Below are 27567 nucleotides of genomic sequence, written 5' to 3'. Positions count from 1 at the left end.
TATGCTCATTTTGTGATGGGAAATATTCCCTTGTTGATTGCAGAGATTTAATTGAATTCATGCCTGAAGGTTACACGTACACATTAAAAACGTGGAGTGTGTTGTTTTTCAACCCACATACACCCGCTGGTTGTTTTGCTCCCTGCATCTGTATGAAAGCTCCTCCGTCACCAGGGAGAAAATAGCAGGAGGGAAGGATTTCAGTGTGAGATCTGCAAAAAAAAAAAGACAAACATTTATATACAGTACATGCAGTAAAAAGTCTTCCCGAGGAGATTGCTCTCCTACATTTGGGACAATAACTCATTTGACATTTATAGATGTTAATACTCAAGAGGTTTGTGCTTCTTAAGACTGCCTTAAGTAATGTTTTTACCTGCTAAAATATGTTTTAACATATCACCCTGGGCTATTCCAATGGCTGAAAATCCCCTAATTGGTGCTGGGCACTACACTGCACTGTGCGTTATATCCAACATCTATGAAAAGGATTCCTTTTTCGAAGAAAGGCCAGCTCCAATGTGTCCCTATTAGTGTAAAGATATTTTCTATTCCTTGTTAGGCACATATGAAATGTTTACTGCTTATAGTGTGAGGTACATCAATCCTGCTCTACTGTGCAGAATGGAGATAATTACCTCTTTTTATATGATTTGAAGCCTCACATTTGTGTCCTAATACGGTTTAATTCGTATTAAGGAAGCATTTGAAAGATGTAGATGGAAAAAAAGAAGAATGCACTCTCCTCACACGTCTTTTCATGTCATCCAAATGTCAAACTTTAATTCATGCTGGGAAACAAAAAGCATCCACATGACAACTGTACATTAAAAAAGAAACACTTTGGATCAAGAGTGTGAACACATTCATTCCTCACAGCACTAAACCAACAAAAAAAATTGACACAGTACATTTTACCAGTGTTCTACAACAATTACTCACAATTCACATCTTTCATTTGTCTACTGTACATAATCCTAATATATATTCTTTCTAAAGTCATCACATAGAACAGATCCAGCCTAATTTTGGTACTCAAAATATAAACGTCTATATTTGTGCACGGTGACGTTAAACTCCTCTGATTACACACTGCAAAGATAAAATAATGGCTTTTGAGTTTCATATCTAGAGTAACAGTACAGGCTAACTGCACGGTTATTTGGTAAATTAATGTTATTTTCCACTAATATCTCACTGCACTTCAGTGCAGCTTTTGGCTTCTTATGACAGCGTTTAATTCTACATCTTTAAACAACAGACAATCTACAATAATGTCTCCATTCTTTACAATAAGGTCCATGTTTCATATATGTGTTTTTTTCTTTTTCTTTCTAAAGTGCAGGAGTGGCACGGATGAGAAAAGTTCTCATACAAACCATCTTCATTCATTACCTAAGCTCTATTTAATGGCTTTCTAACCCCTCAGCAAAAAGTAGCAAAGCTTTGGAGAAGACGACAAAGCACAAAATCACAGAGAAGAACAAGAGAGGTTGACCCACTGTTTCTGTTTTAGCTTGCATGGAGGAACAAGTGATGGGTGGACGGGCCAGCTGTTATTTATGTGTTTTGTCGTGGCATTGTTGACAATATATCTACTCTAAGATGTAGCTTTGAGTGAAACAAACTAGCACTGAGAAATAAATCATGCACGTCTTTTGTTTTTGTTTTTGTTTTTCAATCACTATATCTTAAGTCTCCATCACGTCAGAAGCAGAAAATGTGCCCCAAACTGTAAAATGAAAATCCGCACATATCCCGATCGGACCTCAGTCGTCTCCATCCAAGGTTTCAGTGTTGACCAATTCGTCAGGACTTTTTTTTTTTTTTTTTTTTTAAACCCTGAAGCTTTGCAAAAACAATCCTGGTCATGCCATAAGGATACAAAGAACAAAAAAAAAAGAAGAAAATAACGAAGAAGCAGCATTACAACTGCTTGCTTCTCTCGCTTTCACTTTGTGGAGCGGCAGCAGCTTCGCTCGGTCAGTTGTTGTTCATGATCCACCAAGAGGCTGCGAAAAGAAACAATAGTTCATGCTTCATGAGAAAGAGTCGTGCTCTAATAATAGCACACTGCATCTGACACGAAGGACCGGCAATACATGCCTTTGTTTGTCTTTTTATTATTTTGCTACCAGCCTGAGGCGGCAGAAACAAGCTATACTAAATGATCTATTTATACCAGAGCTAAACATCATTCCTGTGGGCCAAATGTGGCCCGCCGACGACCTGTCAAAGTGTGAAAACTAGAACTTCTACGGGGGCTGCTGTTTTAATAAGACTAACATTTAAAACTAGGTTTAAGGAAAAAAAAAAAAAAAAAGCGAGTTCACTTTTTGCTTGTGCATTAGTATTATGGTGAATTTTTTTAAACATGCATGCTGAAGGCTGCAGCGTCGAACCCCAAGATAAATTGCTGATGCAAAGAGGATTTCAAATAATTTTGCAAATTTGAAAACTGGAGGAACTTGTTAAAAAATAGAAGGAGCTTTTTTGGGGGAATATTCACTGTATTTTGCTGAAGGAGGAATAAAAAAAGGGATTTTCTTTGTAAATCTAAACATTTTCAGGTTTTGAAAAGATATGTTCTTGTATTAAATCTTTATGTTCTTAAACCTTGTTGCACTGAAAGAAAAAGGAAGAATTTCAAGTTGTGGTTCTTGATAAACTATGATGCTGCCATTTCATTAAACTGCCTCATACTAAACTGCACGATGAACGAATTTCACTAATATAGCAGATTTCAACGGTGCATGCCTCCATTAGAACAATTTGTGGTTCAGTATTGGTGAGATTGTATTTTGTTTGGCTTTTGGGGATCATGGGGATTTGATCTGCTCTACCGAACTACATCTAACCAGCATCTGAACTAATCTCTTCTTCTTCTAATCTTCTAACCTCTTCAAGTTTTTTGCCAGCTCTTCATGGTATACTTTATATATTCAAACATGTCATCCTGAGCATAAAAAAAAACAAAAAACAACAGAGTGGTTGTGCAAATAAAACGGGGTTTGGAAAATGTGTATTTGAGTGATAAATTACGAGCCTTCAGCAGCGTGACAGTGGTGTTCTGATGTTGGGTTTCTACCTGGGAGGAGCATGGTGGAGACGATTTCTGGCTCTTCCAGTGACTCGATAATGCAGCGCTGGAACGTCTTACTGATGGGCGACTGCAAGTAGCTGAGAGGAAACAGATAAAGAAGAAGGGAGAAAAAAATAAAGATGAAGCTGCCAGTTTCCTCTCAGCGAGGCAATAACACTTCAAAGCGAGCTTGTGAGCAGGTGTATGCGACGGGCAAAATGTTGTGCATTGTGTTTTGTTAGTCTGATGTGCCATGACGTTCCTCTGATCGTCCTACCTCATCCAGGAGAGACGATCCTGCCAAAACTCATACATGATGAAGCATGATCTGTCTGGCAGGTTCTGGACTGAAACACTAAAAATAAAAACAGAGACAAAAGCAGAGGGCAGTGGGGGTTAGCGCTTCATGTCCAGTGGAAAAAAACAAAACAAAACCGGAGCAGTTTGAAGAGGCTGTTTCAAATCACAGAGATCCCGAGGCGAACAGTGGCACAGAGGCAGATAAAAGGACATACTGCAGGTTGTTTAGCTGGCCGGTTGTGGCATCTGTGTAGATTTTGAGAGCTTGTTGGAACTGCTCCACATCTCTCTCCTTCACCGACATTTGTCTCTGGACCAGGAGGATGTTCTAGAAAAAAAAGAGAAGAAGTTATAATGATGAAAATAAGTATCAAGAATTTGTCCTTTCTAAATATTATAATGACCATGAGCGAGGCTTACTGATTTATATGTCCCTGCCAGTGTGTCTTCTTTGAGCGGTTCAAGATGTGGACTCTGAAAATGGGGGCATAAATATTTCATTTAGCCACGAGTGGAACAAGAACCAGAAACAGAAACGACTGAGACGACTTGGCCTCTGGTTACAGCCTTTCACAATCCAGTGGCTTTCACGGGAAAGAGAAACAGCCCTGGGTTACATCCATTCCTTGTCTGCAAGCCCAAGATAAAAATGAAATGCATTATCAGTTTCGCGCAATATCCTGAAATCAGTGAAATCTTTACTCGACAAATGTGAACGTGCCCCTCAATATACTTCACATATTTCATTCAAAAGCTGATCGAAACCACCTGAATGCGTCAAAACCCCAAATCGTCATCTTTGGCTCTGTCTCGCAAAATTCCACAACGTAATTTAAAAAAAATGTCAAGCATTTTTGATATTCTAGTTGTGATGTTTGGTGGCTGCCGTTTCCTCCCACAGTCCACAAACATGCATCTCAGGGTAACTAGTGATTGTGAATTGCCCCTATCGGTGAACATGAGTGTGTGTTGTCCTCTGTCTCTCTATACTTTCTGTCTGACGACCTCTCCAGCAGAAGTGATGGATATCTGCACAAGTTTTCCAATAACTGACATGCCACAGTGTGCATCCCAGCCTGATACTTTATGCATGACATTCAGTGTCTCTGTCTGTGTGGAGCAGTTCAGCTGTGCACTTTGTCAACATGTTGGATGTCTTCTACCGCAGGACGAACTCTGTATCTGCAAACACACAGCAGGACTCATATGGTGTGCTTAACATTTCCACCGGGTGCAGCTGAGCCTGTCGTGGCACCCAATCCTCCCAAAGAGCAATATTTCCTCACGAGGCAAAGCTTTTGGCCGCAAATTATTGTCTTTTAGTTTGGTGCACTGTCTTGCAGAAATTATGCTGTTTAAAAGGCTTCCCAGATTCCCAGATTCTATTACCAGCATTTTTTTGTGTTTATTTGTTTTGTGTTTTTTTTTCCAGGTTAAGTCTTCAGGTTACTTGACATGTAGTACAAGTAATAATATGAAGGAAAATCAAGCTGAGCAAGTAGTTTTCAGGTATTTCTCCTTGAAGTAATGATGGTCTACGTTTTTGCTTAAACATGGTAAAAAGTGTCGGGTGTGCACAGGGAGAACATGCAAATACCACACTTGCTCAATATGCAGCTTGAACTGTGCGATACGAAGTCAAAACACTGGAAAAGACAGAATTATACCAACCTCACACTCCAGTTTGTCGATGAGCTCCTCCAGCTGGTTGATCTGAGAGCCCCAGTGGTTGTCTGGCTCCACGCTGACCCCTGACCCCAAAAACACAACATGAGCACAGTGTGTCTGAACCATGACAGCTTGTCAAAGAGATTTGTTTTGTGTTCACTCCTCTGAAATATCCCCCTGAGCTCAGTTTGTAATATAGTTCACCATTGCTCTGCTCCACTCAAATTCCCTTCCAGTTCTCCTGAACCTTACCCGTGGTGAGCATGCCGGAGTAGGGGTCGGTCGGAGAGAGACACATGTTCTTCTGGATGCGCCGGCCAGGCCGTTTGACCGTCCTCTGGATGGGCAGGTCCTCCGGCTTCTTCAGTACCCGCCTGCCTGTGCAGCCGTGGTCATGAACGGCGTCCATGGCGCAGTCCAGCGACGACTGCAGAGACTGCAGCTGGGTGGAGGTTTCCCTCAACAGGAAGCGCGTCACAAACTGACCCAGCACGGATGAACCTTGATATTCCTGAGGGAAAGAACCAAACAAGAGGAAAACCAGTCCATCACATTTGTGTGTGAATCCTTTAATCTGTTTATTAATTGTTTGCTTAATTGTAGTCGAAGTCAATACTACTATGGGTTCCGATCATCCCCCATTTCCCCCTCATAATCATTGTGTTTAGAGGTTACGTTCTGTGTTAAAGATGGGATTTTTAACTGGCATATCGCACTATAAACACAGAGAACTAAAAGACGTGTAGATTACCCTGAATTAATGACTGCATAGCATACAGAGAGATAACAACATATCCCACAAAGAGAAAAAAAAATTTTTTCCTCGTGCCAGTTTTCTAAACCTCCTGACGACGAAATGTCCCAGCACACGAGCTGCTGTGTTCTGCCTTTGCTCCTCCAGATAAACATTTTCAAGCTTGATTCGTTTGGATAATGACCCTCACAACCTTCACCAGCTCCCCCGCTGTGCAGGAAAACAAGAGTACAGAGGAAACGACTGGGAGACTTTTGAAAAATGACCGTGTGTTTTCTTGTGCAGCAGATAAGCAGCACTTCATGAGTAATGAACTGTCGTGTGCTTGTCAGTTTATCGTCTTTTTCACTTGGAGACAGATGGCCTGCGACACCATGGTGATGGTTTTCTTTATATTTCAGAGAACCTCAACCGAGCAAGTGGAAAATATGTCTTACTTTAGCAGTGTTTGTCTTTCCAGACGGTGTGAGAGCATTACAATGAAGAGCTTGTGCAAAGTGGTACATTTACTATATTTATTCATTTATTTACCCAAATATATTCAGAGTCCAGACTGCATAATCAGCAATAATTTCCACTACAACCGTCAAAACTGTAACACAAGAGCCCATTTTACTATTTTTCTCCGTTAAAGTTAAAATTAATTTTGTAATAAAAATATGTGGTTTAATCAAACGATTAATAGTTTAAACATTCAACAGACCTCCTGAAACCTTTTTGAAACTATCATATTTTCCCATTACTGTGCCCCACCTGAGGCCTGCCTGACACTTAACCCTAGATTGAGCACCTTAATTTAAAAAAAAGAAAAAAGAAAAAAGAATTGATCTCAGGAACCTTAAAAATAAACTTTCCTCTTAAGGGCAAAGACAGCTTTACGGCCAACCAGTAGCAGCATGAAAAATGCATGAGCTGTAGGGAGGCATGTGTGATGCTGAGAAGAAAAAAGGGAAAGAGAAACAGAGAGGATAAATGTACAGAGAAAAGAAATGAAACAGGGAGCAATATAGGCAAACTGCAGCAGAGCAATTCAATGAGCTGAAATAAAGTGTTGCTGGTGGCTTTTGTGAGGGGTTAATCTACATATGAGCGTGTTTCGTCATCTCTGTTCACAGTCCACATCTGCCAAAAAGAAAAACTATTCACCAGTTTGATTTAACATGTAGAGCCATGTGAGATCAATACACACTGAGCTGAGCTATTGATTAAGTCTCAGTGGAAACTCTCTGATGCTGATCCATACTGCGTGCTCTTAAAACAACATGATTATAGCCCCACTTGTCAGAGCAGACGCTTAAATCCCCTTTACATCATCTCTGCTTCACCAAGAGGGTTTTATAAGGATCTAATTATCATGTTTACCAATTCTAGGTTGGAGATTATTTAATGTAAATGAATCAGTTTTGCAGATTAAATGCAAAATTTTCACTCTTTTGGAAAGTGCAGATTTGTTCCTCAGTTTACAATTAAAATGAACAATTAAAGCACTTATGTATCGGTGATAAAAGCTGATTTATGAGTGCAATTCAATGGATCATTCAGTGACTACTGCAGCTCTGCATTATGAAGACCCAAATGAAGACTCCCATACTCCCCCAATGCTTGTTCCCCTGCTGATTTACAAAAACACACAGTTGTAGCATTTGTCACGTGTTCAAGAAGGCACCTTTCCTTTTGTCTGAGTCATTGAATCTCTGGTTTGTCAGTAAGGAGAAACAGAGCCGATAGCAGGCGAGAGTCCGTCACGCTGGCCTGTTTTCTTCTCATCAGTTATGCCGGAGCACCAGACTGATCTGAGAAACCTTCAAACTGTCAGCCGAGGCACTGACAAAGTCCAAAACACTTCAAGGGGAGAAAGAAAAAAAAGCCTCCACAACTCCGCAAAGCTGCACTGCTGTATCAAAATGAAAATATGATGTGTGGAAAATCTAATGTAAAAGCAATCTTCGCCCACCTCTTTAGTTTTGTCCATGGCCTTCAAAATGGCCACATTCAGCTTTTCCAGCGCAGAGAGGACGTTGACGTATTCTCCCAGATGTGGAGAGAAGTACTCTGGAGGGGAAGAAATGTGGTTTTGTGAGCCCACATACCACACACACAAAACATACTGAAATCACTTGTTTTAAATGTTTCAATTTCAATTGAATTTTGGTCTTCATTTTAGTCATAATAATGAGTGGAGGACCTCAGTATTTCTGAAACTCTGGCTACTTTCAAGCTAAATTGTTGTCATGACTGAAAACTGAGTAAAAAGAAACCACAAGAAGGAAGTTTTTACCTGAAAGTTTGTCTATGTCCAGGTTGCTGCTGGGAGACACAATCAAAAAAAAAAAAGGAGTTATATTAATTAGACGGACAAGCCTGAACTATATCTGCCAGGCACTGTCGGACTGGAGGCTGCGTCCTTTCAGCTGTGCTCACAGCGAGATTGAAGGGTGGCAGTTTTGTCAGCTCGTCATTCAGTCCACCAATTTGGAGCGCGTTTTCAGACTGAGTGGCGTCAGAGAGTCGCAGCGTGATGTGCCGGGAGAGACGTGAGTCAATGATACTTCATGACGGACGGGCACATGCTCTACTGCAAAGTATCACATTTGGCTTTGGGTTGGTTCGACGGCGGTCACAGTTGGAGCTGCAGCAGAGGATGTGACCTGATGACGCCTGAAACAAGGTGCCTGATATTTTTCCACTCTGCTGTGACGTGACGCCGCCTCCCCAGTGGTCATGTCAAAATAACTCAGCAACTGATATACCTCTCTACATATACAGCAAAAAAGTTATAGATTTATAACACAGTTATAAACATCGTTTGAGCGTATCAATTATATATTGAGAGCAATAATTCCACTTATCAGAAAACAACATCATTATTACAGGTGATAAGTTGACAATCACATTCTGTAGTTTTCATATTCCCAAAGCGACACATAACAGAACAGAACAGCTCAGGGGATTTTTTTTCAGTTTAAATTTGCCAAAATGAACGATCATAAACTAAAATAATGTTTCCCAATGATACTGACTTCGTTGGTGTAGTACTAGCTCATGCATTGCTGGCCTAACCGTGACACTGGATGCTTACATTACTGCCCGGCGGTATAATTTCTTTTATTACCCGTACATGATTTTTTAACACTCTTGATTAATTGTTTTGCAGCAACTACAAAATGAATGTTGTATTTCTCTGATTACAAAACTACTAGGTACTACAAGGTAAAATCCACAAGAAAAAAATGGGATAGCAACACTATGGTTAATAAAATTAAAGCTAATTTAATTTATTTGTATCTCAGCAAACACTAGTCTCCGAATAGTCTGCATACACACACACAGAAATGAGAAAAATTACTCACTTGACCAGCTATTTGATTTGTAACTACACTGAATCGGTCATAGGAATATTGTAAAACTCTGGCATACATTCAGTCAAAATGTGCAGTACTCTTTCAACTAACGCTCAAGTGTTGTGGAACATATGTCACATGACAGCTATGCAAGACAAATGAGCCTCCCAGTTTCCACAGTCCGTTTATCATTTTGACATCGAGAACATCAAGAAATATTTAGCTTATTAAAAGAAGTGAAGGAGCTCATTATATTCTGAAAACAAATGAAATGTTGCTTTACATCGTAGGGAGTAGTTTATGCCATTAGTCATTGCTCAGGCAGGTTTTTACTTTAAGGATACCAGCAGTACACAGTAATCGTTCATCAGCACGGTGCCCAGTCGTACAGCGTGTTGTTGCTATATCACTGAACATTTCACACAAATAAACATCTTTAATGCACAGGGAAATGTTTACACCTTTTAAGCTCTTATCTGCATCCGTCATTCACAAAGCAGACCGCTGCAAAGTCATTCGACCAGAAGGGAGGCTCTCTATGGACTATTTACATAATCTCAACTGAAGTGTGGTAGTGACATCTCATTGCCAGGCAGCAGGAGAACAGGGGGTGGAGGAGGTGGAGTTGAGTGGAGTGTGTGTGTTTGTGTGTGTGTGTGTGTGTGTGTGTGGGGGGGGGGGGGGGGGGGGGGGGGGTACAGATGGGAACAGAGCTGGAAAACAGCCAGGAGGAAGATGAGCTTACTCTGTCTGCTGCCGGTCGATGGAGTAATAGAGCTCCTGCATCTGGTCGTCAGTGAGGATACCATCAGTGAAGTACGACTGGAACTCCTCCAAGGACAGCTTCCCGTCGTCTGCGGGAGACACGGACTCGTCAAAGTTACACCTCACTTCTGCCTAAAATGTTTAATCACCGATTGTTAAGAGCTTGTCCAGAATTCAACACGGTGGATGTAAGGTGCTGTCAAATGAGAATATCACAAGTTGTATTACCCTACTGCCGATAAAACAAATCAAGGGGAATATCACCAGCTGAAGGGGCCTTTATGGGTTTGCATGTTCTCCCTGAGTGTGTGTGGGTTTTGAGAGCAAATAGTGAAAGTCAGTCAAGAGCTACGTAGCTTAAGAAAACCCAGGAGGAGATCCCTGAAGGACTGACTCCACACTAAGAATCTCAATCACTGCATTTCTCTGGTCTTTGTCAGGTAGCAGAGCGCTGACTGATGGGCCTGGGTCAACTGGAAATCACATTATCGCTTCATTTGTCGGACCGGTTTTGTCTCTTGACTCTGGGCCTGACTCTTAACAGAAGTTATCAGCAGGAATATCAACAATCTGAGTCTTTTCCAAACACACATTGTTTGTGGGTAAAACCAGAGTTAAACCCCAGTGGTCGGATGAATCTAGGAGAGGAGACAGACCCATAATCTCTCCCTTTAAAACCTCCCAGTAAAAAGCTTGTTGCACGCGATGTAGGAGTAAACACAGTCTGTTGCACGTCTGACTCACTCTCCAGCCTTCTCCGTCAGAGTTTTGGATTCACACCCAATTAGACACTTGAAACGAGCGGCGATCAGATGGCACATTATGCAAGTGTTCAGCTTTTCCGGTGGATCAAAGCCCCGATGGTAAAGCAGCTGAGTTCCTGGCGACACTCTGTGTTTGTCGTCCAAAGTTAAGGGCAGTTTCCCATCCAGCCAGTGCTCTACTGAGAGGACATCAAATACAAATGTCACCATTTATGAACAAAAGTTGAAGTACATCAACATTTTCTTGTTTTTATTATTATATTAATTATTATATATTATTATATATTATAAAAAGAAGACCATTCTGAACTCCTGAATGCTTAATTGAACCTGTGCATAAATAAGTTACATCAGGATGTTTTGTTTCAAAACATATGAGTCATTTATGGAGCGCAATAAACCAAGACATTTCCCCACATGGGAGAGACATTTTCTATCAGCTGCACGATCACACATTCATGGTCCATTTGTTATTTCTTCTTTGTTTTACACATATTGTAGAATCTGCACATTTCAAGTTTCCTATGATAGATTGTGCTTTTTTTATTATCATGAAACATAACATCTATGTTGTTTAACCTGGTAGAACACAAGGTTAGATCTTGACTTAGAGAGTTGGAAACCCAGGTTTTGCGATTAATTATAGACTATGTTTATATCATGGAGAGACACTCTTAGAATAAGGTAAGAGCGAATAATGTCACTGCTTCAGGGGTCCCAATTCACCTCACACTGTTATACACCAACACTAATAGTGACGGCTGCCATGCAAGGCGCTAAACCTCCGTCGGGAACAATATAGGGTTAATTGTCTTGCTTAAGGAGCCTTTGAGACATAAAACAGTGGAGGATCAAACCAACAGCCTTGTAATTGGAGGATGACGTGTTCTACCCAATGAATCCAAAGCCTCCACAGAGTCTGCATTATCAATTCACTCACGTGTTTAGCCTGCAGCTGCAGAACAGCCACTATGATGATTTTACTTCTGTCAATTCATTATCCATGTGAAAAATAATCAAAATAAAAGAGATGAGCTGCAAATGAAGTCAAAAACTGTAAAACAGTTTGTTTGTTTGTTGTGCATAAATGGAAAAAGAGATGGTCTGCGACTGTAAAAGCAGGATACACATCTTGCTCCACAGACGTAACAGCATGTTCTAATTGTCCACTGGAGCAGTGCACTAATGCAGTATTGTCAGGCTGAACGCCGTGGGAAAGGCTGAATGCCTCATTTTGTTCTCCAGTTGACTACTGCGCGTAGTTTGGCACATACCTCGTGCAGGCCTTTCCCACACTGTGAAGTGATTGAGAGTCTGTCCAACACATGCTCCAATGAGAACATAGTTTGTCAATATGTGCCCTAATTTTGCTGTTAGACAAATCTGTGTCGTTATCGCCCTCTGAGAGAAAAAGGGCCAGTTAATGACATCAAGAATCGGCTGTCAGAGGTGCTCTATAATAAGATGTTGCTTCCTGGCGCAGCCTTATATCGAATCGCACGGGCAAACAAATGTCAATGTGAAACCTCTGCAGGGAATTCCAAATGTCATTCCGATGGATGGTAAATCAGTGGCTCACGACAGCAGTGAGGCAGCTTACTGGGTTTAATTGTCTCTCTTTACACCGAATAAAAATGCAGCTCTCGCGGTGAGTTATAAACAAGCCTGCTCTCGCTGTACTGAAGCTTTCCAGGGACACATGTTTTTGTTTCAGTGCCACTGCTAAAAGTGCTCATGCAGAAGTGGCACCAATAATTCATTAAGCCCGGAAGCACAATTCAGGAGAAAGTGAGCAGTAAGGACACACTTGCTCGGAAGGCATTGCTATTTGTTGTTTCTAGTAGCTATGTGAAGTATATCTCGTTTTTGGTTGGGTTTTTTTAATACGACTCCCTCAGGTGCTGTTGTTCAAAAAAAGGTGACCGTAAAGTGAGTACAGTTCATAATTTAAACCAGGGATGAGAAACGATTGAACAATTTAATACTGAATGGATGTGAATTAGACATAGTGAATCAGAATCAATTCAATGCATCATTCCCACCTTTAAATACATTCAGTTTTACAATATTTAAGGAAAGATTTCCATTTATATTGAGTTAAGTGGCATTGTCCCTTGCATGGCAATTCTTTGAGGCCACGGAGAAGACAGATGGAAGCCACATCTGGCCCTCAGGCTCCCAGTACTGATTATCATACGACACAACCAAACAGATTGATTGAGGCTATAATCATTGTTAGCCAGAGCCCTGATTATTCCGAGCTGACGGAACCATTTTATTGCTTGAATATAGAATAGCTTAAACTCACTCGCTACTAATAAAAGCACAGTCTTGCATCGAGTGCTACAGCCCTTTTTTTCATACGTCATTACATCCTGTGAGAATACCACTGCTGCCTAAAGCCCTCGGTGTTCCAGCAGTGAATGCAACATTAATTAAAAAAATGCAGCGAGAGAAACAGGCCATAACCTCATAGACGTCAAATGAAACGTAAACTCACGTCATGTATGCCAGTCGTGGACGAAACATCTTCATGTAACAGTAATTTATTCACCGGCATGTTTTAAGAGCCTCTATTTTAAGGTATAAGGAAATACAAGTGACTTGTTAAAATTAGAGTTGCATGTCATATCAAAGAACATAATAGAACTCTTTCCGGGACCCAGAAACAGCTTGACGTCTGTATTTTAAAAGGCTGGTGCTTTTGTATGGCAGTGAGAGTGGGAAGCGCCTGGCTTCACTGTAATGTTTTCATCAATCAGACACATTGGGGGAGGCACTCCGAGGGAAAATGTTGGTTGGTTGCAATTTCATTTCATTTTTAAAATTTCCAACTATATTTTTGAGCTTTTGCGGCTTTTGTGACTGTTCAAAGACGAATTGAAGAATAAAATTAAATGTGCAACTCATTTTTTTGCTTCTAAACACCGACTGCAGCACTGTAAATATATTACAGAGAAATATTTGCAAATGCATTCATTATGTTTGCTCTCTGTATGTTTATTTGTATATTCTTGCACTTAGAATGAATGTATTTCCTGATCACAATAGCAGACAGGGGTGTTGCGGTGAGAGTGTCCCACAGAGCAGTGTGGTGGGCAGGCAGTCAGCCCTCATTATGGACACTCAAAGCAAATCATGGCAGCCTACTCAGTACTGATTGGAAGGAGTCACTTTTCTCTTGGGTGCACAAATCATGAGAGACACGCAGAGCCTGACTGGAAAACTTGTAAGTGACAAACACAAAAATGCAGTAAAGTTGTCTTATTTTCACTCCCATCTTTAAAGTGTCAAAATGAACATTTACATAACGACCATAGTTCATGCCTTTGCCATATAGTGTAGTTTAATTATGACCCAGAGCAGAAGTTCACTTATAGTGCTAAGAAATACAGAAAGAATTTGATTTAGACCATATCTTGCACTAATAAATGGACCATTATACCATAACAAAAGGTTTTACAGAACAGATCAAGTGTAATTGCTACATTTTACGACAATATCTTTGGCGAACATCCTTTGTTATGGCATAATATCACATAATATTCTATATAACACATGATACTCTGCACAGAAAGGTCCCCAGGCCCCTTGAACGGGAGATATGATCACTATTTGATGAGCCCAGTGACCATTACTGCAGCTGGACTCAAAAATCCAGCCTCACAGACACAGACTCAAGTCTGGCCTCAGTGTCAAATATGTGGACAAAAATGTGAAATAGAATATTCCTTGGAGAACTTTGAGTCAATTTAGGAAACCCAACAAATGTCAGAGTGAAATAAATACATTTAGGGTATTTTTAATGCTGTCAAAATAGGTCAACTTTGACCCGAAAGCGTATGTAAAGGTTAAGTGCTTCAAGTTATAAAGATGAGTCAACAGTGGATTTTATTTTAAGGTCACTTCCATGTGATGTTTCACTTACCAGTATATTCCACTGATGCACACAGAAATAACCTTTGCTAGGAGAAATATGCAATTTCATTATACTGTATATCACTCATATTATGACAAATAAAGCACTCTATTCTATTCTATTCTATATAATTTCTGTACACATTCATAATTTAGGAACCAAAGAGGTGGTTTCACACTTTGCATCATTAACCCTGCCTTCACGTAACAAATTCACCATCGTCCTCAGGGAACTGATCTGTTTGTTGATTTTTTTATTGATTAAAAAAAGAGAACAACAACATTTTGTTGTTTGTCAACAATGTTTTAAGAATAGAGTTGAGTGTGCTGTGAGTTTCAATGTGAGATGTGTGAAGAGGGGATTGTGGGGTGCTTCTATGACGTTAAGAGGTTGATGCTGTTAACAAGACAATCCAATGAAGGAGTGATGTGTTTGCATGGTGAACACCATAAGTTCACATTTAGTGCAAATCTCAGGAGACTTCAAACTATTTGGTGAAAAAAGGCTTCTGCAATAGAACAGCATTAATACAAATATGTGCATGTAGTCATCTAAGCTCTGCTGGTGCACCAATGCAAACACTAATAATTACATTTGAATAGTTTAGATTTTAGACAAATAAACTCCAATCTATTTCTTAAAGTTGTGAAAATAAAATAAAAAATACAGTATCTGCTAAATATTTAATATGTGGTAAAGTCAGACGCTTTCTTCTTTTCTTTTTTCTTAGCCATTCACCCAACTTGTATATCACTTTATCCTAACTCACAGAGCAATCCAGGCTGAATTATGACATTTAGACATTTTAGAATCTCCAATGAAACTCAAATTAATTCATTAAAACCTGAGTACCTGGAAAAAAACTAGCACATCCACACACAACGTCCTCTGAACTTTGACCCGTCGGGAAGACTTTTCCATCGTTTTCCGATTATTTATTTGAAATAAGGAGTGAGAAATTTTGTAGTAATGTCACCAAAAAAATTGGAGTTTTGGCCTCATGGCATGACAATCATTGTTCATTTGTGCAAAATACTTTATTTGGGGGGAGATTACAGAGAGGAGCAGTGCATCGGTGCTGGTCTGAACAATGTCTGCCCAGCGAACGACTGGGAGTGTGAGCTGTCAAATAGAATCTCGTCAAACAGCCGAGGCAATGCAGCTGCACCTGACCTTGGTTATTTACATCCTTTCCATCTCTCAAGGAGAGCAAAGAAATAAAGTCTAGAGGTTCTGCCAAGGTCACATCAATCCACTCTGAACCAAAGCAGGTCACAGCACAGCCAGCAAAAGTTGCATCAACTCCTTCAAAGAGGTGTTAATTGAGTTTTAATTAACCGTATAATCCAATTATATGTGTTTTTCCTTACTCACCATTTTTGTCTGCCCGGCGGAAAATCTGCAAAAAAGAAGAAGAAGAAGATGATGATGATGATGATGATGATGATGATGATGATGTTTACAGGTCTTGAGTACATCCATCAATGAGAAACGACTATTCCAAGTTTTAAGACATGGAAAATAAGTGTCTTGTCATCCTTTAGAGCATTCTGATTTCAGATGTATGTCGATGCATGTGAATCTTTTTTCTGTTGGAGAAGCAGTGACTCAAACAACCGAACACATGAGAGGAAATCCATCTTTTGAAAACCATTTTCTTGAGCAAATCCCACCTTCTTTATGTGTAGGAGAATGTTTAAAGGACACTGTAATTTCCTCCTTTCAATTACAAAAGAGACATGAGACAGCTTCGGAAATGAGACGCTGACATTTCTTTGCACCCAAAAGGAGCTTCTGAATGACTTTTTCTTTTCTTGCTTCAGGAGTGATTGAATTCTTCAGGAGCTTCAAGCCATTTTCCCAAACCACACACACGCACTCATGAAGGAAGCAGCACTCTTTTTATGTGTTGTCAATTACACTCTGCACGAGAAAATCAAATCAGCGGTAATATCCTCGTCTTAATGACTGTGGAACAACAAATCTGTGAGAAAAAGAGATTCATTTGTACAGCGTGGCATTTGAAATAAGACGCAACACCTTGTTCATTTCAGATTTCTTCGCCTGATTCGTCACCCCGCAGTGACCGACTGAGCCCTGACTCGATTCACTTGAATAACTGCACCACCACACCGGGAAGTTTCACTCTCATCCAGCTGTCACCTTTCAAGCACAGTGGCGTGTAAATGCCACATGTGAAATATCAAGTGGTCGTCATCCACTGAGACAACGTTCAGCATCCTGAATGTTAGATCTATCACCGAGAGCACAAAGGCATAAAATAGAAAAGGCTGCTCTGGATCCATGTCACTGTACGGTCCAGAGTGGATCTGAAAGACTGCGCTCGATGTGCATGTACAGTTTCACAGCTTCAGCGACCTCAAAGCACTTTACACTGCGACTCCGATTCAGCCGTCCGTGCACACTCACACACCAATGACCTCCATTGGGAACCACTCAGTTCAGTGTATTTCCCAAGGACACCGTGACAAATGAATAAAGTAACAAGTTTGATCGACCATCAACCTTGTGACTGAAAGCCGATGTGCTCTACCAACTGAGCCACAGTTGCCCCCTGTTGTTATCAGTCTTGGAATCCATTGGTTTCTATTATAGCAGCAGATTTCATTATGTCATGTCTGCCTCTGTTTACTTCACGGTTACACTACAGCTGCAGCTTCCAGGCAACTATGGGCGAAGGCAGGGTACCCTGGACCCTGGACCTTTTGTCAGTCCATCTGCACTAAATGCTGTATTTTCTTTATTCTTTCTTTTCTTTTGTACTTGTGACTTACCAAAATGAAATTCCATATGGGGCTAATAAATGGTATGGTATGGTACGGTACGGTACGGTATGGTATGGTATTGCATTCTATTCATCAATAGTGCTTCTCTTTCTTTGCTCTCTATTTAAACTAAGCAAGCTTTTGGATTTTTGTTATGGCGTGACATCAGTGTAGATAAAACAACCACTGAACCCAAATCTCACTGAACCGTTCCTTGATGTGAGAATCGCTTTGAAGAAACCAGCAGGGAGATGCCCCATGAGAATTGAGAAAGACTGTTAAGAATAAACTTCAGCTCTATGGAAACTCGAGAAGATTTTCGGGTCCTTTATGCTGTTACGTGGGTGGCTGGTGGAGTCGATGGCAGTGTTGTCGTCCCACGGACTCAGAGCCGAGCGAGCTCTTCTCTCAGTAAAATTAGCCGTGCGCTCAGTTGCAATTCTTCCACAAGGGTTGTTATACTGTCACACTGAGTGACACAAAAAATAAGGGGACTGCAGGAAGAGGGGGGAATTAATTGACACGCTCAGAACACCTACAGCATCTTCATTGAGGGATGAGGAGCGGAGCACTGAGGCAGAAGCTTCAGACACTTCCCTGTTTGCAAAAGATTCACAAAACTATGAGTCCTTCTGCTTCTCCGACTGAATAAACAGATAAACACACACACACGCACGCACGCACGCACGCACACACGCACACACACACACACACACACACACACACACACACACACACACACACACACACACACACACACACACACACACACACACACACACACAAGCTACTAGAGGGGTCTGACAGGCTAAGTGGTCTATAATGGCCCTGAGGCACGGACTGAAATGGTCAAGCAGGTTCCCTGTGAAATACATGGAGTCCAAGTGTGCACGGCAGCATAATAAAGCTGTCAATAATAGAGAAAATCAAACAGAACACAATCACTGCAGGTCAATGACAAGGTGCTCTTTGGACACTGGACGCAAAGAGATGACAGAGACAGTCAAATCAGACAAATCAGAGATCACACTCTCGCCTTCTGCACGTATTAAGGAATTAAAGGCCGCCCATTAACCACAATGCTCAGTGAGGAAGTGCCCGCTTCGATGAGATGCAGTGTGCAGAGCTTGGGAAAATTCATTCAAACCAAATGCGCACTTGCTGCAGTTCGATTTCCCCTCCGCTGGCCAATAATCTGCCTTGAGGAAACTGGCTTTCATTTACAGCCAGTTGTTAGGAAGTTCAAAGCTGGGAAATTATGTTGCTAAAACATGAGCTTTTATTTTCAGGGGATTTCCACAAGAAGACAATAGTAACAGATCTGAATGTGAATCCAACTGAATACATCCTGATCTACTTTTCGAGAGCATCATTCTATTGCCATGGGGCTAAATAAAGACACCCAGGCAGCCTTTCTACTGTGGTGATATCCTGTAACACCCTGAATGAATAATTCAAAGTGTGTGATCTTTCTATTTTTATAATGAATTTCTGTGTGGTGGTGGTGGGGGGGGGGGGGGGGTGGGGGGGGGGGCAGCCCATGAAAATCATGAAAATCATGTTTTACACACACAATTCATCCTGAGTCGAATCAATGGTCATGACCCTCATTATCATGGGAAAACGTGCACAATAGCGTCACAGTGATCCCGAGACAGGATATATATTGGTGGAGGGACCGAGCAGTGATGAACAACTGCATGTCAGACGACTGTGTGGAGGAGCTCCTTTGTCAGGGGCGCACTAATGGGCAAGCACTCACCTTTCTTACATAATACAGCAGCGGTGCATGGAGCCTATGTGAATGAAGTGTCATGTATTTACTCACAGCGAGCCATTCATGAGGAGGGGAATAGAAAAAAAAACAAAAAAAACCCAGACTCGGTGCAATGACGGAGAGGAGCGTGGAGGTACGGACGCAGTCGTGCACAACATCACCATAAAGACATGAGATGTGTGTACTCACATCCTGGAAGAGCGGGACGCCTTGATTCTGGTTGTGGTCACGCTCCTGCAGCTTCCTCAGGTGCTCGTGCTTGGCGGACTGGAGACACATGGTGATCAGCTCTGTGCAGGCCAGCATCTTTCTGCTCGCGATCCGACGTCTCACCACAACAGAAATGTGTGTCGCGTCGTTGTTTTTTTTTTGCCGGTGGCTTCTTTTTGGGAGAGGATGTCCCTTTTTCTTTTCTTTTTCCCAAGGAGGATGGTGGACTGTGGTGATGATGATGATGATGATGATGATGGTGCTGATGATGCTGATTCAGTCAGCATGAGATGGATACGGGCTGCCTCCTCATGCGCCTCCTCTTCAGCAGGAGAAAACTCCTCCTCCAGCACGATTCATAAAAAACAGAACCCAGAGGAATGCACCATCTGCTGGTGAGATGTCAGATTAATGCCTGATGACAGGCTGTACCATAATCTCATTTAAATTATTTTGGCCACCAGTTAAGGGCAAATGCACGGACTGCGGGAGGAAACACAAAGCATCTGAAAAACGAACAATGTTGCTATTTTTTCCTGCAAATATGAATAGTCTGTTTGTGAGTTTGTGGTAAGTATGTACATAAAATAACTGCAGAGGTATGAATACGTGAAGGTTGAGGTGGAGAAAGGGTTGGAGTAAATAAGCTTTGCTTCTTCCAACTCCTTTTCAGGTATGTTGGACCAATATCCATTTATTTTTGCTTGCTTTGCTCTGTTATGTTTGTTTGTTTGTTTGTTTCTTTTCTTTTCTTTTCTTTTCTTTTCTTTTCCCTTCTCTTCTCTTCTCTTCTCTTCTTTTCTTTTCAGGGACGGAGAACCAAAAGCATCGTACTTTGATATTTAATTGTAAAAAAAAAACCCTAATAAATGTAACAATGTAATGCAGGCAAAATCACACATAAGACCAAAATTAATTTACTATTGCCTCTATTCTCATTGTAAAACCTCTACCTGGCAATACTATTTGGTCTTCTGACAGCAGATATTTAAAAAAAAAAAATTCAGAAACAGAAGGATCGTTTGTTTATTCAAAATTATAATCAATACAGATTTATTTACTCCCTTCTCCATCCTGAATCATCTATGCTGCTGCAGGAATCTAAAAGTAAATAAATGTGTTTTCATGGAACTTATGGACTAAGAAAGCTATAATCTTCACTCTAACAGTTTTAACCAAAGAACTAAATAGCCCCATAGTCTAAACATACATTAAGGCCTGCAGCAAAAATATGCAAAGCATGTCTTTCCTATATTCCTGTATCAATATAACTTGTATGTTATGTTAATGTGTAACGTTAATGTGTAACATTTATGTGTGTCTTCTTTGTCATTCATATGTTGTCAAAAATAATCCATTAAAACAATCGAACCCAACTAATCGTTTAGGTAGTTATTAATTCAGCCCAGGCCAAAGTGAGCTATCCACAACCCCCAGCTGTTTTTATGTGGCCTACCCTGTCCCAACTCCAATGAGACCCTATCAGCATATTTGACCCTCCCACACACTCTTGAACAACTCCCATCATGGCCCCCAAATGACTCAAATCCACACGTCAGTTCAGATGGGAGGGAGCAGAACGACTTACGTAATGATCACCGTCGTCACACCAATAAGTGTTGACACTTTGTGAACTTGTGCCTATTTGCTCTTCTGAAGTTCGTCCTCAGTGCAGGTCAACAGGTGAGCATCCTGTCAGGCTTCTTCTTTAACTACGCCTAGCGACTATCATTGCGATGATATAAAGCCGACACTTTTTAAGGTAATATCATTTCCATGCTAAACTTGTTGATTGATATTAAATTGCCTGACAGTGAATGAACACAGAAGAAAAGGTAATGTCATGTGATTTTAACATGGTAGCTTAATGATGTGTACCTGTTTTTGTCTTTTGGCCTTTGACTACGAGTTACTTTCACTATGACGTCAATAAAAATGAAAACAATGCTGAGGTAAACTGAGCATCTGACCTATTTGCGGCTTTTAAAGGCAAGCTGGTGTTTGATAAGATAACATAACAACATTGGACCACAGAGACCAAGAGCTGCTTTATCTGTAGACCACAAAAGGCTGGTAGGTCATTTTATACAACCAGCTTGTGCTTGTAAGTCTTTTTTAGTTTGTTTATTTATTAATTTGATCATTTGTTTGTTTGTTTATTCGTTCCGTCCGAAACAAAATGAAATACGACGGATATGTCCAAATGCTTTGTGATTAAAGAAGTGGATGCATACCCGCTGTGCTTTATCAAAGAGTGTATGATCTTACTTCTGTGGTAACTCGCCTCAGCTGATCACAGCTGTCAGATCGGCTCTGGAGCATCTGCAGAGTGGAGATAAGCCACTGCAGGCCACCAAGCCACACCCAGAAAGAGGCGCCTCCTGTGCCTCCTATGCCTGTGGTTCATTTGAATCAGTATTACTATTCTTTTCCGATGGGAACGTAAAAGTTGTGTAACTGAGTTCATAAAACCTTGAGTTCAATAGAATCTAAATGAAATAACTGAAAAAAAGTGGATTTGGTTTTGATAATTTGAGAGATTGTGATTATTTCTCTATCACCTGTCGTACCTCAGAGTAAGAACAGCACCAGTACCATGGCTGCGTTCCTCCATCACTGCCCCTTCCTGAAGTCGGCTCCAATGCCGTCTCTGAGGCGAACCGGAGCTGCCTTGCTGTCTCGGGCTGATCAGTGCCCCATCATTGCTCGTCAGATCACTGTGAGCGGCTCGGCCTCTCTGGAGAACAAACTGAGCATCTCGCCCACCAAATCCAGGAGTCACGCATTTGCCCAAAGGAGGCTGTTTGCTCAAACTGCTACCCAGGTGGCTGTGTCCGCATCCAAGGGCTGCCCCTTTGTCACCTCTCAGATCGGGATGGTGCAAGCCAGCCCTGAAGTACAGGAGGACGTCCAAGATGGTACGAGGAACATATAGGCTAAAGTGCTCAATAGGATTTACAATGAAGCAGTACTTTATAATAAAGTCGCTTCACACTGTCATCTCTCACAGGCTTCATGTCTTCTTTATGGAAAGGTTTGAAGGACTCTGTCTTTCCAGCACCAGGTCAAACCAACACTGTCACCCACCTCCTCAAAGACAGCATGGGTATGTTTGACAGAACAAAGTTTTTATGTTCCTCAACAACTCGCTGTTTCATTGTCACTTTAATTCATTTCAAGTCCGAACCTTTCTATCCTGCAGTCGGCCCCAGCTACGACTACGATCGCTTCTTCATCGAGAAGATTGCAGAGAAGAGGAATGACCACACATACAGGGTCTTCAAGACGGTGAACAGGAGCGCTGAGGTCTTCCCCTTCGCTGAGGATTACTCTATTGCAGGGCGAGCAGGTTCTCAGGTCTCCGTCTGGTGCAGCAATGATTATCTGGGAATGAGTCGGCACCCAAAAGTCCTCAGTGCAATCAGGTATGATAGGACAGGTTAAATCCGAAATGTGTGTGGAAAAATGGGTGATATGTCTATTGCTGTGTGTCCAAAGGTATAGCTAGCAGAAGTACAATACAAAGAGTTGGATATTTGTCAGCCAAAATTGACATCGAGCTTGTGGGTTCCTTCTTGCTCTGTTCAAAAGTCACAATGTCCTTGGGCAAGGCTGGACCATTGACAAATGAGTTTGTGCTTGATGGTGTGAATGAATCGGCTCCATGTCTGACATCTTTTTACTTAAGTAAAAGTTCATCTGTACAATTCAGGGTTTTTTTTCCATCCTCAGCGATGCTCTTGACAAGCATGGTGCAGGAGCAGGCGGGACCAGGAACATCTCGGGCACCAGTAACTTCCACGTGTCTTTGGAGAAGGAGCTCGCTCAACTGCACCAGAAAGATGCAGCTTTGGTTTTCTCCTCCTGCTTTGTGGCAAATGACTCCACCCTCTTCACTCTGGCTAAGATGCTGCCAGGTAACCCAACAGCAGATCAGACTAATCAATTATACTTGGAGTTTAATCATATCCTGAGATCATATTTCAAAAAAGGAATATCTCTTGATTATTGTGGAAATGTTGTTAGTTTCAGAGGGATGGCAGATGGAAAGCGTATATGCTGGTTTAATGACGTGCCCACTGTGACACACAGGGTGTGAGATCTACTCTGATGCGGGGAACCACGCATCAATGATTCAGGGCATCAGGAACAGTGGGGCCAAACGCTTCATCTTCCGCCACAACGACAGTCGTCACTTGGAGGAGCTTCTCCAGCGCTCAGATCCCACGACTCCAAAGATAGTGGCATTTGAGACGGTGCACTCAATGGACGGTGAGTACATTGTATGATACATTGATTCACTCGATGGATGGATGGATGGATGGATGGATGGTGTAAAGTCTCTGTGGCTATATTTTCATAATCCAATACGTTTGACAGTCAGAATTTGCTCTTCATTGCAACCACTCAATGCAGCAATTTCTTTTCACCACTGATATTTTACACCAATGACTGTTTTAAATGAATGTTTTCTTGGTGTTTCATTGTTCACAAATCAGCATAAAGAACCTGCAACATTCACTCTTTGGGCTCAAAGAACCTGCTGCTGACCGAAACACTGTCCTAATTATACTTCCTTGTTCTCTGGGCTGTCAGGTGCCATATGTCCCTTGGAGGAGCTGTGTGACGTCGCCCATCGTTACGGAGCGCTGACGTTTGTTGATGAAGTTCATGCTGTGGGCCTGTATGGAGCTCATGGAGCTGGAGTTGGCGAGAGAGACAACATTATGCACAAGATTGACATTGTTTCTGGGACCTTAGGTGAGTTCTCTAAAAGCTTCAAGTTACCCAAACATGAACATCTGTTGCATCAGTCATCCACCAGCCACATTCAGAGGGGCAAGGCAAACAGCTTCAAACTGTCTATAGATTACTGAGCTCTCCTCATGGCAAAGCTCCCATTTGCAACCACTGTTTGACCAACTGACACTGCCATGTTGCCAGAATTGTGGCAATAACTCTAAAGAAGCACAACGCTGCACCCCCGTTCGGTTCACGGGGAGCTTGAGAGGAGTGGGCTCTCATCAGAAGAAGCAGAGGCTTTTATCAGCTGGGTGTCGGCTCTGCTCCCTCTCTGGATGCTTTGATAAAGACGTCCTCTCTGCAGCTCCGTGACGTCTTTTCTGAGTAAAACTAATTTGAGATGACAAAATGTTTAGTCTCCGGGACAGAATTGCATGCACTCACCTGTCAAATATAAGAAGTTTGTTGTTTCTTTTCTGATTATTATTTTGTGGTTGGTAACTTAATCTGAAGATTCATGTTTTTATTGTATTTTTTTGTGTGTACTTTAGCAGTATTGTTACATTTGTGTTGCATCTTAATTATTGAATTAACTTTTGAAGCTTTAATTTATTACTATGACTGTTGTTGTGATGTGAGGCTAAATCCAGACTGAAAGCAGTTTTATTTAGTTAAGCATATAGCAGCTCAAAGTATTTTATCTGTATGATCTGTTTTCTACTATAATTAATTAATGCTTATAGTCATGTTTTTATGGATTGATTGTATCTGTCTTCTTATATTTTTGTGTCACTGTGAAGTACTTTGAATTGCCTCGGGCATGAATTATGCTATTCAAATAAATTCACTTTGCCTTATTGAAATGAATGATAATCGGTATTGTTGGAATTATATGGTATTTTTCCAGCATTATTTTGATTTGTAACATTATTAAACAGGACGTCAAAGAAAACACTTTTAATATTCCATTCATAAATCTATTTTCTGTCAATATATGTTATTTCTATTAAGCTCACACACAGTTTGTTATCTCCTGTGGTTCCAGGCAAAGCTTTTGGCTGCGTTGGGGGTTACATCGCCAGCAGCGACGCTCTGGTGGACACGGTGCGATCCTACGCCGCCGGCTTCATCTTCACCACCGCCCTCCCTCCGATGGTCCTGTCTGGGGCTCTGGAGTCTGTGCGCGTCCTGAAGAGCCCCGAGGGCCAGGCGCTGCGGAGAGCTCACCAGAGGAATGTCAAACACATGAGGCAGCTGCTCATGGATAAAGGCCTGCCTGTTGTCAACTGCCCCAGCCACATCATCCCCGTGAAGGTAAGAATATTGACGACTGTCATCTCACTGGACCAACCTCCTTATCAATTGTCGATGTCATATATGGGGTACACTTGAAATATTCACAAAATCTCTTTATTGGCATTTTTCACAGAAGACAATGTTTTCACACGTCACAGCTGCATTAAAATGTACTTATGTTTAATTTTCCAGGTGGGCGATGCTGAGCTCAACACCAAGGTGTGTGACACCCTCCTGGAAAGACACAATATCTACGTCCAGGCCATCAACTACCCCACCGTGGCTCGCGGTGAGGAGCTGCTGCGTCTGGCTCCGTCCCCTCATCACAGCCCCGACATGATGGAGTACTTTGTGGGTGAGTGTCTGGATCGTCACAATAATTCGGTCAGAGTTATTCAAGAAAGCCTCCAATCAAATTAGACGCAGACAATAACCAGCACATAAGATTTATTTTTGTCCTGAGAGAGAGTCTGTTTCTGTTGCTGTCTGAGAGTTTATACTGCGGTTCTTGACACCCAGCTTTCTCATGATCTCATAATGAGCTGATCAAAATGTCAGAAATGTAACTTTTAACAGCTGAAAATTGAAATAAATTGATGCATTTGACTGACTATCCCTACATTGCTTTCCTTTCTTTCTCACAGAGAAGCTGTTGGAGGTGTGGCAGGAGGCTGGTCTCCCACTCAACAGTCTGGCCACGGCTTCCTGCACCTTCTGTGACCGTCCACTTCACTTTGACCTCATGAGTGAGTGGGAGAAATCCTACTTCGGAAATATGGAGCCACAATACATCACTGTGTCAGCATAAAATCGGAGTACATGATGCACTAAATGCTCAATGATGTATTCCTAGATAAGGTGCAAAGAGTATTTATAGTCTGGCAAAAAGTTTGAAGATTTTTCAATGTCAATGAAGTAATTTCCAATATTTATCAATGTTTTAATGAAATTTTGAATCTTAAAATGTGTTTGCTGCCTTACATATGATTAAAGAAATGCCTCCCCTGTTTTGAAAGCATGGAACCTGCACATCTGACACTTTCTTAAATCTCTTCTATAGGTGTGATGGTTTGAATTAAACTATGCTACGAAGCTTGATCTTGTATTGATTTTGTTCACGGTGTATTAATCCATATTAGGCCGTTTTCCACATACACACGGTTTTAGTTGCAGATGCTTTAATCATAATTGTGTCAACACAAGCTTAATAGCCTGTGATTTGAATAACTACACAAAGCTAATAGTCCTCTCATATTTAGAACACTGCTGTAACTATAAAGATACTGAATGCTTAAACATTTTGTTTGTTCATCATCAAAAGTTAGAAATTTGAAAGAAAAAATATCTTATGATCTGAAGCACTTTGCTTTCAACCTCAAATATCCCATTACAGTATGAGTTCGTTTTAATTCTTTTATACACCAAACTAAAAATCCAATTCTGTCTAACGTCACTAGTTGACGTTGCAGGGGCTAGCCACTTCCCGTTTGACCCTTGCCCTCAGTCTGCGTAGCTCTACATTCTCATTATCTACAACAAGGCCACATTCAATCAACTTCCAAGCTTTACTGAGTTGTTGCTCCCCATAGTGCTGCAGCGCCCCCCGTAGGAAGCACTCGGCCACATGCAGCCTCCCAAGGCCAGCTTCTACACATTGAAGAGCCTGATCCCTGTGGAGCTCCAGGGCTTTGGTGAAGTCCTCCAGAGCTGCCCCTTCCCTTGAACACAGCACCAGGCTTCGGCCTCGTCGACACAGGTCCTCCGCCCAGATTTGATTTTCATCTGAAGAGCGAGGGTCAGTTCTTCCATGTTTCTGGATGATTCTGTCCAAGTCTGCTATGGCCCGCTCATGTAAGCCCAACTGTCCGAGGCAGGCAGCCCGCTGGCGAAGATATTGCATTCTTTGACTGCCCATGGCTTGAACCGAGACAGTCAGGAGTGCGAGTGCCTGATCCCAGTGACCTTCTGATGACACGCCGCTGGCCTCCTGTGCTGCTGCCTGTAACAGTGTCAATGTTGAGCAATTATCTATACATGCATACATGTTCTTATCCACATTCTTCAAACTTGTAGCTAAATTAAAAACAGATAAAGCTAATTTTTTTTTTGTGAATTCTGTCCACTAACATTTTAATTTTAACCACACACATAAATGCAACTTG

At 41.5% G+C, this 27567-nt stretch overlaps 2 protein-coding genes across 4 annotated transcripts; one reads left to right on the top strand and one right to left on the bottom strand.

The window, feature by feature from the left end:
- Positions 1-1983: 1983 nt before the first annotated feature.
- LOC308130864 (N-terminal EF-hand calcium-binding protein 1-like) lies at positions 1984-19462 on the bottom strand (the record flags this gene model as incomplete). Its single annotated transcript, XM_080497366.1, has 12 exons — positions 1984-2012; positions 3089-3180; positions 3360-3437; positions 3598-3710; positions 3803-3856; positions 5054-5133; positions 5303-5561; positions 7759-7856; positions 8083-8108; positions 9891-9999; positions 15968-15992; positions 19346-19462. 12 exons carry the CDS (start codon positions 19460-19462, stop codon positions 1984-1986), a joined length of 1080 nt encoding a protein of 359 aa, XP_080353492.1.
- Positions 19463-20919: 1457 nt separating this feature from the next.
- LOC308129941 (5-aminolevulinate synthase, erythroid-specific, mitochondrial-like) lies at positions 20920-26503 on the top strand. 3 transcript variants are annotated; one of them, XM_080496076.1, is made up of 10 exons: positions 20920-21049; positions 21942-22284; positions 22377-22472; positions 22569-22791; positions 23099-23283; positions 23459-23638; positions 23963-24127; positions 25155-25423; positions 25598-25760; positions 26050-26503. In XM_080496076.1, exons 2-10 carry the CDS (start codon positions 21963-21965, stop codon positions 26211-26213), a joined length of 1767 nt encoding a protein of 588 aa, XP_080352202.1. In that variant the 5' UTR covers positions 20920-21049; positions 21942-21962; the 3' UTR covers positions 26214-26503. The 3 variants fall into 3 exon arrangements, with proteins under 3 accessions (XP_080352202.1, XP_080352203.1, XP_080352201.1); XM_080496077.1 differs by having other exon boundaries at positions 20995-21128; positions 22401-22472; XM_080496075.1 differs by having other exon boundaries at positions 20995-21128.
- Positions 26504-27567: the final 1064 nt, after the last annotated feature.

The sequence above is a fragment of the Blennius ocellaris genome, assembly GCF_963422515.1.
Source record: "Blennius ocellaris genome assembly, chromosome: 5".
In the NCBI taxonomy this organism is placed as follows: Eukaryota; Metazoa; Chordata; class Actinopteri; order Blenniiformes; family Blenniidae; genus Blennius; species Blennius ocellaris.
Note: the sequence above shows the minus strand (reverse complement) of the source record. Positions and strands in the feature narration are given on the sequence as shown.